We start from the raw sequence: 15,760 nt of genomic DNA on the forward strand, positions 1-15,760 counted from the left end.
AAGAGACTTCACTAGAAATCTGCTCAAGTGTGAATCTGCACTGAACACGTCCTGTCCCTGCAAGGTTTCGGTGTATCTGAGGAATTGATGGTGTTCCTGGAGCGGAGAGCAACTCAGCAACTTCATCAAGGGCTGAGCAAGAACTTCCCTAGAACAGCTTCTGCAGATGCGGAGTGGGGAGACTCTCTCTTCCATGCTCCTGGTGCTTTCACTGCCAGAGCCACAGGGTGTGTGGCCTCTCAGAGCTCATGAAAAGAAAAATGTTAGTATTTCTAGGATGGGAAGTTGCTGTTAAGAGACTAGGGCAGAAGCCAGCTGGAAGATGAGAACTGGAATGACAACAGACGATAATGTAGGTGTCTTCATACAGTCGAGCACATTCACTTCCACAACCTGCAAACAAGATTTCATTAATGTCACTTGTGAAACCTGCTGGGGAAATGTCAGTCACCTCCCCATTCAGCTGCTTGTTCCTACAGCAAATTTAACTCCATTACAGCTATGTGGATCTGCGGCAGGTAGGTACAGTCCTCCTCATGATTCATACAGGTGCTAAAATGGTTTCACATAAGGGAATCTGGAAGAGTTTCCTGTTTCTGTGGGGTGACACAGGAAACGCTACACAAAAGATCTACATGAAGAGAGAGCTTTTAGATGCTTGTGGTCCTCTGAATAACCTCCACCATCCATGGACAGATTTTCTGGGTAAATGTGCTGACTGCAAAGGCTAGCTTGGGGCACACTAGCAGAAAGGCAGTGCTGCCTGAACGTTGTCAAACCATTTCTAAGCCTGGTTTGCATGTCTCGGCATCTGGTGTTTCCTGTTCCAGTCCTGGAGCGCAGAGTGAGTTTGCATGGCTAAACAGCAGCCTGTTGAGACTTCGGGTGGCTCCGTGCAGAGAAATTCGGTCATCTCTGCCTAGTAACCTTCAGCATTTCTATAGTTAGGTCCCATTAGCTCAGGCCTGTGTTTGTGAACACAGCTAAGCGCTGCCGGACATGCATGTGGGGGGTGCGTGGTCTCAGCCAGCAGCAGACGGTGCAGCGGGAGGACAGTTCACACATCCTTGAGCCGGGTCTCTGGAAGGCAGCCGTAGCCTAAGCACTAGCGTCCAGTGCTCCTCCCTCGCCTGGACGCTCATTTCCCTTTGTTCTCACCTCAGCATCCCTTTCCTTAGCAAATACCTCAGGTCATCTCCCTTTCCCTCATTAAATTCAATCGTTCCACATCGACTCCGAGGATCGACCTCCTCCTCAGCCTTAGCCTCATCTAACCAGCATCCGCACCCGCATCTCACGAGGATTCGGGCGTCGTGCAGGACGCTGGCAGCGGGGGCGCGCAGCGCGGGGCCCGGCCGCCTGCTGCCCGCGGAGCCCTCGCGCCTGGGGCAGCGGCGCGGCCGGCTGCGGCCCCCCGCCTGCTTGGGAACGGGCCTCGGAGTCGCTTCCGCAGGCGGGACAGGTTCATTTCCCGACGCTTGAAATCGTCGTCTTATTTATACAGCGTACTGCAGAGTTAATGCTGAGTATTTTTATGAAAGCCCAAGTGCCAGGCATCGTTCGACGGATTTTTCATGCCGTTCGCACCGGTGCCTCCAGCCCCGGAGACTTTCCCACCCGAGGCTTAACCTGCACCCGAGCTGCGCTGAGGCGCGGACAGGCCTGCGCGCCTCGGGGCCGCGCCGGCGGTGGCCGGGCAGGCGGCTGCTCGCTGTGGCGCCCGGAGCCCCGCACAGTGCCGGGCAGGCCCCGCCGTGACCGGACCCCGGCCCGCAGCCGGGGACGGGGCGGCCCGCACCTTCCCGCCCCGCCCCCGCCCGCCAAGTATCGCGCGAGCACGCCCCCCGCCTCCCGCCGCCAGACGCCACATCCTGTCGGTGGCGCGGGGCGGCCGCGGCCATCGCAGCCGCGGCGGGGAGGGGGCTGCCGCCGCCGGGCCGGCCCGGGTGAGTGCGGCGGGGCAGGGGGCGGGGCCCGGTCCCGTCGCGGGGAGCGGCGGCTCCTCCTCGGAGCGGCGCGCGGCGCCCCGGGGCGGCCGCCGAGGGGGAAGCGTCTATCGGGAGGCGGGTCCCGGTGAGGGGGCGTCGGGGGCGCGGCCCGGGCGTGGCGGGGATGCGGCGCCGAGGCCGCGCCCGGCGAGCCCCGGCTCCTGGGCCGACTTCTCGGCCGGCTCCCCGCCCGGCCCCGCGGGCGCCGCTTCCCAGGGCGGGGCTGGGAACCGAGCGCCGACGACGGGGCGTTGGGAGCAGCGGTGGCTCCGGGGCCCGGGCGGGAGCGGTGGCCAAACGCACCGCTCCCCTTGGGCGAGGCGGCGCTCGCCGGGACGGGGCGCAGCGGGAGCGCGGGCTGCGCCGTGCCGCGGCCCCTGCGGGGTACGTGGGGGCCGGGGGCAGCCGCGGGCGCTGCCCCGGCGGAGCGGGGAGTGGGGGCACGGGGATGCGGTGCGGTCCCGGCGGGAGCTGCCCCGTCTCCTGCAGGCTTGTGAGGAGGCCGAGTTCGGCCTTCGGGCGGGTGGTCGCCGTCGGGTTTTTTCTGCTGTTGATGCCTCTGTCCTGTCTTTTCCCGCTTCTGCAGCGTGCAGGCTCGAGGAAGAAGGGATTTAGTAAAATCGCGGCCAGCCAAAATGGGGAAATACCTAAAGCAGTGGTGAGGGGCCCGACCGTCTGCCTGACTGTCCCTGTCCTTGCCTTGCGCTGGAACCAGCAGAGGAAGATGTGTGTTTTTATCCTTGCGCAAAGCCCATCTGTCTAACTACTGAACAGAGCTATGTGCTGAAGTTGGAGGTCCTGACAAAATGGGAGTACTTGTGTTCTCTGCGACTTGCAGTTTACTCCTTACTCTGGTGCGAGGGCACAGTTTATTCACATGTGAGCCAATTACTATTTCCAGATGTTCAGGAATGCCTTACAATATGACTTTTTTCCCAAACATCATGGGACACTATGATCAGGACACAGCTGCTCTCCAAATGGAGGTAAGTTCTCCTACCCCTACTGTACTATGTAAATATAAACACTGTGAAGCAACCTTTTTTGTCATTGAGAAGTGATTTGTGATACCTGTTGCACTGAATGACAAGGCAGATAGTGTTTAGTGACTAGATGTTCCTTTAAAACTTTTTGGAGTGCACTAGAGCTGCTTGGTTGTATAAGCACTGTGTAAGGGAGCTATAGACAGCCTTCCCCCTGCCCCCCCCGCCCCCGCCTTGGATCCTGTATTAGAGTGGAAGAGGAATGGGTGTAGCACAGCAGTGTGGCTATTCAGAGCTCTCTGGCAGAGCTTATCACATGTAGTCCAGGCACCTCACTGATACACAGAGCACTTCTTGAAATTCTCTGGGGACGTAGGTTATGGTGTCCTGACGCGCCTGTACTCAAGTGTGCGAAAATAATGTTTAGAAGTTGCTCTGTGTTCCTCTCTTAGCTTATGTCTATTAAGGAGAGGTACCTAAACTTATTCTTAGCCCTGTTTGCCGTGGTGGCTTTTGCATTTTGTTGCCTTCTGACTGAAGGCTGAAACTTCTGACTGAAAGAGCAACTTTCTTCTGGGTGGGTTTTTTTTTTTTTTCTGAAAATACTTTCCTACCTGAACTGACTGTAACATATGTCTCCCTTGAGAATATGCCACCTTGTGGAAAGGCTTTGCCGATAGCAATAGCTATAAAGGGCAAGAGCCTCTCTGGGTCAGAGGCTTGTAAAACAAGTTTTAAACCTGTTTTAATAATGGCTTTTCAGTGGTAAGAGGAGGGGGAACATCTTAACGCAGGTCTTGAAAATCTTACTGTCTTGTGCTGTGCAGAGAGTGAAAAAGAAGGGAGTTGAAAATTAAGAAGTTTCTAGTTTAAAAAAAATAAATTATAGGTGGTATTGGAGGTAGCTACTATTACTGAAATCTTATTTGCATGTTCTTTACTGAGCTCGGAGGAGGAGCTTGGTTCAGTTGCCAAAACTTTTTTTAGTGTTGCTTGGGATAGTCAGGATTCCCTGTTTGGCCTCTAGCTGCCAGCCTGGAAGGGCACAGGCTTTGGTCTTGCATCGTGTTTGCTGGCCCAGTGTAGATGTATAGGAAATTCTCGTATCCAATGTTAAGACGCCTGTATGCAAGCAACTGAATTCAGCTACAGATCTCAGATAAATTGTGGGCTTTTCAATTGGAAGGCAGGCTATAGGCTTCAGTTGTAAACTCTGTGTCGTGCCTTTTCCAGTCATCATTTGTCAGGAATGCTTTCTACAGCATCTGCCACTTTATCTCATCAGGTATGCTGCTGGTTCTTACTTGGTGTGTCTTCACTATAACTGTTGAGCCAGCTTTTGTCAGTATTTGTGCCTTCCAGTCATGCTGCTGTTACAGCAGAGAGACCACAGAGCCATTTTTATTAGTTTGCTATGACTGACTTTTCTGAACTGTCAGTAACTTGTGCCTAGTGCATGCCTTCTGCGTGGAGGGAGTTCCTTTTGGAAAGGGTTCAGGGCTTACCTGTTCTCATGTAGCTACTTCATAAAAACTGCGTGGTAGTGAGAAGTTTTGTTGTTTTCTCTCTTTTTCCATCCTGTCTCCCTTATAACTACCTCTGACTACTGCAGTGGTTGATCGGTACTCGGCCAACTGACTGGGTGGCTATGTGGAACAACAGTGTCTATTAGGATTTGATTTTCCTACCCTGTTTCATTTCCTTCCTGGTGTCCTGTCATTGCCACTGTCTGGCCTCTAATTTGGTATATCTCACTACTTGTGTTGTGCAAACATTTCTAAGCTACCTGATGTGTATGTGTGCTGATCTGCCTGCCTTTATTTGTGATTCAGCAGTGCTGATTGACTGCTTGGTGAAACTGAATTGTTCAGACAGCTGCTTTACTGGTGAAAGGATAGGGAAATTTCCCCCCACTCTCTGTGTAGCTTGTGTTGAATCTGTGGCTAGGGTTTAGGGTGGAGTTAATACGGTAAGCTTAGGGCAGTTCATTGCTGGGCCTTTTCTCTGAGGGAGGCCGGTGCGTACCAATGTCACTTACCCATTTTGATGGGGTTCTACATGGTATTCAGTAATGGCACCAGTAGAGTTTATCCATGGTTGATTGCAACAGGGAACCTTCTCAGGATTGTCAAAGGGTTCTGCTTTTCAGGGGACTTAGTGTTGCAGCAGAGGACGAGGAGCTATTGTCTTCTGGAATATTGTTTACACTTTGCAGCCATAAAGAGGTAGCGGGTTGGGAGGTGGAGGAGACTTCTGTTGTTTTAAGAGCTTGAATTTTTCTGTAATTGGTAGTCCAAACTTTGTTCATACCAAAGAAAGAATTTTAATAGTATGTTGATTAAAACTTCTTTCTTTTGATCCTCAGTAGGAATGCTTAAAGGCTTTGGTTTTTAATTCCCTTACTCTCTTCCCCCTCCCCTCCCCACAGCCTGTTCTGAAGACTGGGCAAGGTCTTAGGATGTAAACACTGGTTTGAGATTGAGGCTTGTAATATTTTCTGCACTTTATCTAACTGACTTTGAGCAAGCTGCTTAATCATGCAATCCCAGGGCACATGGTGGAGATTTCTTCAAGAAATCCAAGTATTTTGTGCAGAAAGGGCCTTGGTGCTAGTCCTGTTTTCTGTTCCTATCCCCTCTGGAAACTTCTTCCCATTACTTATTTGGAACATTTACTCACAGAAAGAACAAAGAATTGTCAAGGGGACAAGTCTCAAGGTGAAGTTCACTCTCCAAAACAGTGATAACTCTCTCCTGTATCCCACTCTAAATGCTCTACAGGTGTGTTATACTGTGGGGAGTCTTGTATAGCCAGAACTGTGCTTTCCATCTGCTGGAGCACGAAGGCTTCTGTACAGTTTCTCTACTTCCTGGAAAGGTGTTAAATTGGCATCTCTGGGATGGTGTTGTCATAGTAATCCTCCAGGAGAGGATCATGTGGAGTCACTGTCTCAGGTGGTGGTTGTCCTCCAGGAAGTCAGCTGGATCACCAGCTGATCTGTGGTCTTTCATTTCTGCCTCATGTATCAGCTCTTCATAATGATGTGCTATAGACCAGAACACTGAACTGATTAGAGCGGGGAAAAAAAAGACTAACTCAATCTTACGGCCTCTGTTAGGGGTGTTCCGGCTAGTGATGATAGTCCCTCTGGGATCTTATTTTCTGCAATTAAAAATTCATAATTTCCAGTTACTCCCTCCATCCTTCCCTTTTTTTTTTTATTTTATTCTGAGCTTTCGACTTGGCAGACTGATTTTAGGCCACTTGAGTTTTGCTTTATATTTGAATTAATTTTGTTTATGCAACAAATGGTGATTTTAGGAAAGTAAAACCACACGACTTTGTGGTGTGAAGTTTTGTGTATGTTAGTTAAACAGCTGCGTGACAGTGGAACCTAATTATTTGCAGATGTTTACAGTATCTGTATTTCAAAGCAATTTAACAGTAACACTGCTCATGTTACTACTAGCTCAGATTGAGAGGCTGAAGATCTAGGGTTTGTCTAGTGAGGAAAATGGATGGACACAGCAGAATAGCTGGTTCATTACAGCTATACTTAAATAGGTGTAACACCCCCTCGTGGTCATCCTCAAAACCAAGTCACTTCTAATTCCAAAGCGGTTCCTACTTTGTAACTGTCCTGTAACTGTCCTGGAATAAGTTGTCAACATAAGGCGTTATTCCACTAAGGCAGAGAATATTACTGTGTTGTAACTTTTTGTTCATATCTCTTAATCTGTTCTGCTGCAGTTCTGGAATGTGTCCACTGTAGACAAGCCCTTAAGACTTCCTGACCTGAGTAAGATCTATGGGTCTGTAGAAGTACAAAGGCAAAAGGCTTGCCAGTGAGTTTTTAAAGCAGACTATACAAAACACTGGAAAATGTCCCATGGAGAACAATAAAGTACCTCAGAGAGACTGGAAAAATGATCCAGTAGTGAGTTTTCCGTTCACTTCTGAGTTCATGATCGTGTGCCAGAATATGTGTGTGCGTGTCTATGGAGAATTCGGTGCAACTGGCTGCAGCAGTGGGAGAACTAGGATCAGTTTAAATTAACAAAACCAGTTTGAAGTGGATTAAGAAGTGCCTTCAAAAGCTTAATACTGAATCATAGAACAGTTTGGGTTGGAAGGGACCTTTAAAGGTCATAAGTCCAACCCCCCCCGCAATAAGCAGGGACATCTTCAACTAGAGCAAGTTGCTCAGAGCCCTGTTCAACCTGACCTTGAATGTTTCCAGGGATGGGGCATCTACCACCCCTCTAGGCAACCTGTGCCAGTGTTTCACCACCCTCACCATAAAAAATTTCTTCCTCGTATGTGGTCTAAATCTACCCTCTTTTAGTTTAAAACCATTACCCCTTGTCCTGTCGCAACAGGCCCTGCTAAAAAGTTTGTCCCCATATTTCTGATAAGCCCCCTTCAAGTACTGAAAAGCTGCAATAAGGTCTCCCTGGAGCCTTCTCTTCTGCAGGCTGAACAACCCCAACTCTCTCAGCCTTTCTTCATAGGAGAGGTGTTCCAGCCCTCTGATCATTTTTGTCGCCCTCCTCTGGACCCACTCCAACAGGTCCATGTCTTCCCTGTGCTGAGGGCTCCAGAGCTGGACGCAGTACTCCAGGTGGGGTCTCACCAGAGTGGAGTAGAGGGGCAGAATCACCCTCAACCTGCTGGCCACGCTTCTTTTGATGCAGCCCAGGGTATGGTCGGCCTTCTGAGCTGCGAGCACACATTGTCAGCTCGTGTCCAGCTTTTCATCCACCAGTACCCCCAAGTCCTCCTCCACAGGGCTGCTCTCAATCCTTTCATTTCCCAGCCTGTATTGATACTGGGCGTTACCCCGACCCAGGTGCAGGACCCTGCACTTGGCCTTGTTGAACCTCATGAGGTTCATATGGGCCCACTTCTCGAGCTTGTCCAAGTTCTGAGAGTTAAAATTTTTAATGTAATCACTTAATTTGGTTCCACTAAATATAAATTTACAATTAATTCAATATGAAGATAAGTCCAAAAACTGGAAACCTGGCGTCTGCAAGCTTAAATCAGTACATATATGTATGTGTGTGTATATACACAGGGAGGAGGAGGCTGTCCACCTTCTGTAGGTTGGGAATTTTGGGGGAAGTAAGTGCTGTTTTGTGTAGAAGGTTGTTACTGGGATGTTCTGCAAAATAGCACCGGTGTGAATTTACTGACACCTCTACAGACAGGCATCCTGCCTCTCCCTCTTATTCCATATGAGCAGTGCTTGGTGTAATATGTGAACCACTAGTACTTAAAACTTGAAGCTTAAATCTCTCTGCTCTTAAATTTTTGGTAGCTCAGCTTCAATTAGGAAAACAATCAATATTCTCTATCTGCCTGGAGTTATGTTTTGTCCCTGATGCTGCCTCAGAGCCCACGTTGGAGAAATGGTGCAGAGGTGTGGACATTGACCCAATGGAACAAGCACAAGGGGCTCTTTAATTCATATTTTGCTTGTCACATTTTTGCTGTTTCTTTACTATATATACCTGGTACTAATGGGCAGAGAAGGCTTGTGTAAGAAGTGGTAAATGTAGTGTGCTGTATGTCATATCTTACTTAGGACAAATGAAGGTAACTTTTCTAGCTTACCAGAACAAAGTGGTGGTCACAAAAGATTTTGGTGGTGAAAAAGCTAAATAGCTGCTTGTTAAATGAAAGTTGGCAAATGCCAAAGTATTTTTTTATAGATACTTCATATGGATCAAGGGAAATACAACGCAGCACGACTGACTTCTGTGCTAGGTAAGTTTCTAGAAATACGGAATAGTTGGACGTGAATAGTTGTTTTGAGCATCACCACGTTGTTTGTAGAAAAGCTTTGTCTAAGGGGTCAAAAATGTATTAATTATACACATCTCTGTCATTTTCTACAATACCATACAAATTTGGGAAGTGTGTTTTCGTTTTGCACTCTCTTGCTCTCAAGTGTTCCAAAGAAACGTAAGTCATCATTAGTTCTTACAGTGGTTCTTACAGCAACACATTCATAAACCATCTTTGATTCCTGTGGGTTCACTAAATTACAGCCACTAAAAAAGTGTTTGCTACTTGTAGTACTGAGGCCCTTCAAGTGTGATTAGCTTATGCAGATTGCCTGAAACCAGACAGGCGAATGTGTGTAATCCTATTACACTGGCTTTAAGCGTATCAGTCATCTGCAAAATCTAATGCTGCTTTGTCTGAGCAGCATTCCTTGTCTACTTGATAATGTGAATAGTACTGCCTTGCTCCTTGTTCTGAAAGGATGCTGCTTAGAATGCGTGGGGGTCCAAAGTAATGCATCGTTGATGAAGAGAGGGTGTTTGCCTTATGTTAACTGGAGTTCATTGAGATAGTGCTGACAGTGTGATTCCCAGAGCCTCATCGTTATCTGTGTTCAGAGGCTATGTCTACACTAGCAAGTAATTTGGTGTTACAGGAGTGGATCACTAGGTGAAGTTGTTAGCACACTTCTTACCTGTCCACTGCATGAGACTAAGGGGTTTTACTCTGGACTAGATTTAGGCCAGTCCTACTGTGCATGAGGTCTGAAGTAGGCCTATGGAAGGCTGTCTTCCAGATCTTTCTCAACAGCAGAGCTTTCTGGGAAATACTGTGGTATCCTGTTGTTGATCCCCTGCAGATTGCTGTCCCTTTCACAGTGCCCTGTCTAGTCTTCATGTGTAGCTGCAAGACCTGGTGGTTCCTGAGTCTCATTGTGCAGCCTGTGTCTCAGACCCCCTCTTCTCCACGCTTGTATGATAAGCGTGGTCACTGGCTAAACCAAGGCACTGTAGGTGTGGAGTGACGGGGCTTAGTCCTGTGGCTAAGTCCAGGAGGACAGCTGTGAATGAATGGAGCCATGCAAGCTTCCCTAAAGCTATTTATATAGAGAAGGAAAACATGGACAGAGCTACTGAGTTTGGAACTGCTTTGCCTTCATTGATAGGAGGTGGTTAGGGCTTGGGAGCTGAGCCCAGGCTGGTGGGAACACATCATCCTTGGAGTTGGGGAAAGCCAGCAGTGGGTACAAAGCTTTCGGACATAGAAAGGTATATTTGAAGCTGGTATTTGTCCTTTAACACTTCAGCATTGTCACATTTAATTCCAAGATTGTCTCCATGTTTTTAAGGAAGTGGCTGTTGCCCTGTGCAACGTTGTGAACTTCACCTGGTCAGTAGCAAATCAGATTAGGGAGGACAAGTCTGCTAAGGGTGATATGGTGACCATGACTTCAAAGGTCATTCTTCACGTTGTTTTCCTTTGAATAGTAAACAAGTGGACAAAATTGTATACCATTGTGTACATGTGGCCCACACTGTTTTCCCTCTGCTGTCCATGAGTTGTCAAACTGTGTGGGATCAAACATCTCGTTAGCAGCTCACATCTAGTGCGTAGGCCCATGGCAGCTCTGACAGCAGCAACTTCATTGCCTTGCAGGCCTTGGTGAACCACCAAGGTACATTTGTGGACATCTTTGCAAGGCTCATGATGCTTATGTCTTCTACAAATCTAGCCTAAGAATGGAAGAGGATTCTGATGCCCTCTTTCTGAAGAGGGCTTTGTGGTGTTGAGGTGCCTTCCTGCAACTGTGAGAGATGCTGTTTGTCCACAGCACTCCATGGGTCATAAGGCTGTACAGAGCCCAGGCCCTTATTGCATGCAGGTGGAGGTGGAATGCGAGTTTAGTTTTCTACTTGCAAGATGGATGTGATGTTCAGGATGACAACTTGACTGCAGGACGTTATCTATGCCTTTGTTGATAAAGACCACAAAAAGCAAATGGTCCAGGAGCACATGGGATAGGGGATGTGGTCAAATGTCAATGCTTTCTTTTCCAGTGTGACAATGCAATGATTAAATGTGATGATTTCTAAAACTACTATTGTGTCATCTCTTTAGCTCTCTACTCCATTCCAAAGGAGGGGGTAGGAGTGTCTGCACCACAAAGCTTGCTGCCTTTTTCTCTCTCTCACTGTTTGCTGTTGGGGCCCAGCAACCAGCCCTTTGGGGCAAACATGGTTGCTTTGTCTCCAACTGCCTTTTTGGACCTTTTCTGTGTATTGTATGCAGCTGTGATTGCTGCATCACAGTAGTAATTTGCTTGCCAGAGGAAAAGATGCACATGTCTGCTGCCTTCTCCTGAACTACGTAGTGGAGATGAGTGGAGACTTGCTTGCTTTCTGCTTAGCTATTAGAAGAAGGGAAGGTGTGCAGGGGAGCGTAAGAGCTGTGTAAGCAGCTACTGTAAATGGGGGGAGAGAAACTTGATACGATATAGAGGCATAGGGGAGAGGTGTGGATAATCAGCCTCTGCAGGACAGAAAGGATATTCTCTTACCAAAGATACTTGCTCCTTTCTATCCCTGTAGTGAGACAGACAAGAGCTTCCTGGGGAAAAAAAAAAAAAATCATCCATCTTTGCTGTGCTTAACTTCTGGTAGATCGAGTTCTTTCAGAGGATAACCACATCCTTCCCAGTTTGGCCCATGCTGTGTTCCCCCAGAGGGCCTGCACAACCAGATTTCTTCAGTCCCAGTAACTACTGCCACTCCCCTGTTCGTAAAGCACTTAGTGGCCAAACTCTCCTCACGTTTATCCTGCATACAAAAATTAAAAGCAGCTTTGCAGAGAGGGACTGTGCCCATCCAGCTTCATTATGGCCTAGCAATACCTGGTTACCCAGACTCCATGTCCCAGGTCTGTACTGCTTCACATGAGCTAATGCTCTTGCTAGGAAGGTACAAGGTGCACCATTTTAAGCAAAGCTTAAGAATCCAGCTGGGTGGGGGATCTCTCTAAGGAGTATGCCCAGAGCTACAAACACAATGTTATATGCTGAAGGTTAACATGGCCCACAGATCATAAGATGAAATGGTAGAAGAAGAGGTGGCCTTGGGTTTTTAGAACAGAAGAAATGGGGAATATAATGGGGGGGGGAAAGGCACCATGGCCAACAAAATGAGCACTGTGGCTAACGATAAGGAAACACTGTCTAATACAGGCATTCAGAACTGGCGAGAATAGGAGGGGTCCCAGCAGCTACCTTGCTGTGTCGAGCATGCTGCCTGTCACACTCCCTTGGGTGCTTAGGTGCCTGTGGATGGGGGTGAATAGCAGTTATTGATAAGGATGGAGGTCTCTGTAGGATTGGGCTGACTTACAGGCCTTCATGCATCTGCCCCACCGGTTGCCGCTATAGTCAATACTTTGGCAGTTCTGGAGAGAAATGGAAGGTCTCCTGCAGAAAATGCCACCCCTGTCACATGTCTAAAGCCTCCTGATCCTTTACCAGTTGGGCAGCAGGGTGGGCCAAGAGCTGCTCTGGTCCTTTTCCATGTCCTTGGTGGGCCCGTCAGTGACTACTTGCACAGTGTAATTTCTCTGTTTGGCTTCCCCAGTGCCACCTCAGCTGCAAGGTGCTGCAGCATCGCCTCAGGGCTGACCCCCCCAGGGCCTTTTGTCTGCAGCAATCTAGGAATGAGATGCTGGGGGAAGGGGGAGAAGGAAGAGGTGCCATTGCACATGCCTCTTATAAAGAGGTGGATGCATCCTCCTCTTTATCAGAGGCATGTGTGAAGGAGAAGAAAAGCAAATGTGAGTTCTTGACTGCCTGTGAGGTTACAGTACAATAACATGGCTTGTGAGCTCCCTACAGCCCCCAGCCTCTCATGGGTGAAGATTTCTGCAGTGTGATGGAGGTGCTGGGCATGTACCTGTTTATGTTTGGACTGGCTCCTGTGAGAGATGGGTGAAAGCTCACACCAGGATGTCCCATCAAGTAGTGAAAAGTTACTTCTGTGCTACAGCAAGCAATAAACTGTTGGGAAACTGTCTCTCCGTTGACTTGTTGATCTCACTAACAGGAGGAGGAAGGGTGTTTAAGGTGTCAAGTATTTGGGCAGAGATTTTGGAGGGATGGAGGACAGACTGTGTGAGGCAGTGCATGCAGAAAGAGGCTCCTGGAGTAACATCATTAGCTTTGTTAAGAGAGCCCTTTCTCATATTTGGATATCTCGCATTGGGAGGGAGGAGGAGGTGATCATGAAGTAATGGGGTAAAGGAATTAGCTTCTTTCCTTAACAGCTGCCTCATCAATCCTTTAGAATTTGGATTTTTTTAAAATATTATTTAAAAGCAAGTTGTTTTTCTTGCTTTCTTGCCTCTCAGGTTGGCCTGTGTCTCAGAATAAATAAAAAATAAGAGTAAATAAAAGTTAATAAGTAAAAGTAATTTAAGATGCATGCATACATATGTCTACAGAGCAAAAGTCTGTAACTACTCAGGTTATAATTGTTTTGGGCATTTTATCTTCATAAAAATAAATAACTGAACAAAAATGCCACAGAAGAAATACACCTCTGTGGAAGATAAGAACTATCTCCCACACCTACTTAGGAATGAAGTATCACTTTTTAAAAAAAAAAAAAAAAAGAGATTTTATGTATATCTTTTAAAAAATCTTAATTACTGCTTTTCCTATTACAATAATGATCTACTCTGAATAATAATGATAATTATTATTAATTATATTAAAAATATTAATAATAATTATAATTTCATGTTTCCAAGCTATAGTGAAGATGATAGCTATAGAAGTGAATTTAAACTGGCAGGCCTGGTTTTCCATTTTGCACGCACACTGGTCTTCCCAGAATCAGTGATTTTACAGAAAATTACTCTGGATCAAAATTTACGGCCGATGGTGGATGCTAAGTATATAGAAAGTTGGCTACATGGTGAAAGCTTCCCAAACACAAACAAACTGAGGCTGCCATCCAGTTTTCCATTGTGCTTTTAGACTATCTCTGGTTTGTGGCTCAGACTCTCAGGTCATTCATTTCTAGTGCTGTGTCTGATTTGTGTTGGTCTGTGCTCCTGTGTTGCTGAGAAGATCCCATCCTCCTTGTCAACCCCTGTGTATGACAGAAGCGACTTGTGCAGATTTTCTGGGGACTAAGCCAGTGTATTTGGAGTTCAGGAAAGCATTCGGTACTGTACTGCATGAGAATTGTTAAAATTACTAATTTCTGCAAACTTTCACTAATCTGTTCACTTTGTTGTGATGTAAGAGACAATGTCAGTCAGTTGAAGCCCATGAAGCTGCATTTATCTACCTCAACACCTGCAGTTCTTACCTCTGTCTTCTGATTTCAGTATTTCCAGCTGGTCATACCTTGAGACACTGACACACTGCTTGACTGACGTGAGACAAGCTATGTCTCATTTTCATGAGATATGGGCAAGAAATCAACGGATGCACTTACTTTTCATTTTGTTGGATTTGGGAGGCTGAGGGTGGCAGTTTATTATTCCCTGTTAGCATGGGAATTAACTTTATAAGTTAGGAGATTTTCCAGCTTACGTACAATATTTCTATCCCCACCTAACCAACAGCGTGGCTAGCCCAGGTCTAGAAGAGTGGAAAACTTGATGCAGGCAACAGCGTAGCTCCTTGCAGAGCTTCCTCAGGTCTAATGGAATCAGCTTTGAGCCAAAGGTGTTGTGCCATATAACTGTGTTCCTGGGTGGACTCGGCACAGGATCAGCAGCCATGTAGACCTGGCACCTGGCTGGGCTGGTGCTGGTCTGTGCAGAGCTGGTTTGGATGCCTTTGCGTCCACAGAACTGGCTTTCTTGCCATCCCGGTAACTCTGTGATGGTAAAGGGCGTTGAATTCTCTGGTGTTCTCCTAGTATTAGCTTGGGTTTAGAAAAGGGGAGTTAAGTAACTTGTGGGGAAGAGGACTGGTTGTCCCTTCCAGGCTGAGCTGGCAGTGACAGGTAGATCTCTAACTGTCATTTGTATGGCTTTCTGGCACTGAAATGTCTCTTGCTTTCTCTGTTGATCCTGTATCACCTTATTTAAAATACTTAAATACTCAGTGGAACAGGATCCCCAGTTTCTCTCCCGTGAGCATACCAGTCACTGAGCTATTGACTTAACCTTTTTCTTTTTCTTTTTTTTTTTTTTTTTTTTTAAAAGGACTGCTTAAATTTTTATTTTATAGACTGGCAAAGGAGGTGTCTGAACATGGATCACTGAGCATTCTGAGAAGTAGTCCATTGCATAAACGCTGCCTTGGAGCTTGGGTTAGTTGTCTAACTTTTGGATATATGTACTATTTGATTCCTGCTCCTCTTGAGCATTTTCTTCTGGCTGTGAGGTTACCTCTGCTTCCTGAATTCTGTGAATGTCGTTTTCAGGTGCCTCTCTGTGTGGACATCAGATAGGGAAACTGCTGTGAGGACTTTGCAAAGTGTCTGGAAGTTAGGCATCACAAGTTTCTGTGGCAATAGCCAGTCCCCTTGGTGAATCTGGCTCTTGATTGCTTTACTTAATGTCACAGAAGACTGACAGAAGATTGCTTGAGAAGATCAATCCTGTCATGACTGAGATTTTCCCGATCTAGCTTATGTGTGAAGTAGGCAAGGAAGAAAGCATGGTGCAGGGTTACTACTCTGGTTAACTTGGGTGGTGCTGTTCCACTAAAGCGCGTGTCCACGCTCACAAAGACAGGGAAACATAAATCTGGTCTGACTTTTTTGGAACCAGAGCAATAACGACTTCTGCTAGAATTCCCTTCAAATGAGGAGCTTTTTTATAGATAACAGGCAGTCTATCAACAGCATTACTGGGAATCTTCTAAATTGTATTCTACCCAAAAAGTTCAGTAATAAATCCATTTACTCCTGTAATACATGGCAAATACATGAAGAATTTAAGATTATTTTGAGGTGGTTCTGCTACCACAGTCCAGATGTAATGAAGCTCTGTCTAGAC

At 47.0% G+C, this 15,760-nt stretch overlaps 1 protein-coding gene across 3 annotated transcripts in view; it reads left to right on the forward strand.

The window, feature by feature from the left end:
* The first annotated feature begins 2,118 nt into the window (after positions 1 to 2,118).
* FZD6 (frizzled class receptor 6) overlaps positions 2,119 to 15,760 on the forward strand; it is a 31,957-nt gene continuing 18,315 nt past the window's right edge. Inside the window, exons 1-2 of one of the 3 annotated variants that reach the window (XM_075495084.1) lie at positions 2,119 to 2,372; positions 2,575 to 2,974. In XM_075495084.1, coding sequence (XP_075351199.1) covers positions 2,795 to 2,974 — 180 coding nt within the window. In that variant the 5' untranslated portion in view covers positions 2,119 to 2,372; positions 2,575 to 2,794. Of the gene's footprint in view, positions 2,373 to 2,574; positions 2,975 to 14,962; positions 15,070 to 15,760 lie in introns of those variants that run through there. The other 2 variants (XM_075495085.1, XM_075495087.1) reach the window with 2 other exon arrangements.

The sequence above is a fragment of the Mycteria americana genome, chromosome 2 (assembly GCF_035582795.1).
Source record: "Mycteria americana isolate JAX WOST 10 ecotype Jacksonville Zoo and Gardens chromosome 2, USCA_MyAme_1.0, whole genome shotgun sequence".
Lineage (NCBI taxonomy): Eukaryota > Metazoa > Chordata > Aves > Ciconiiformes > Ciconiidae > Mycteria > Mycteria americana.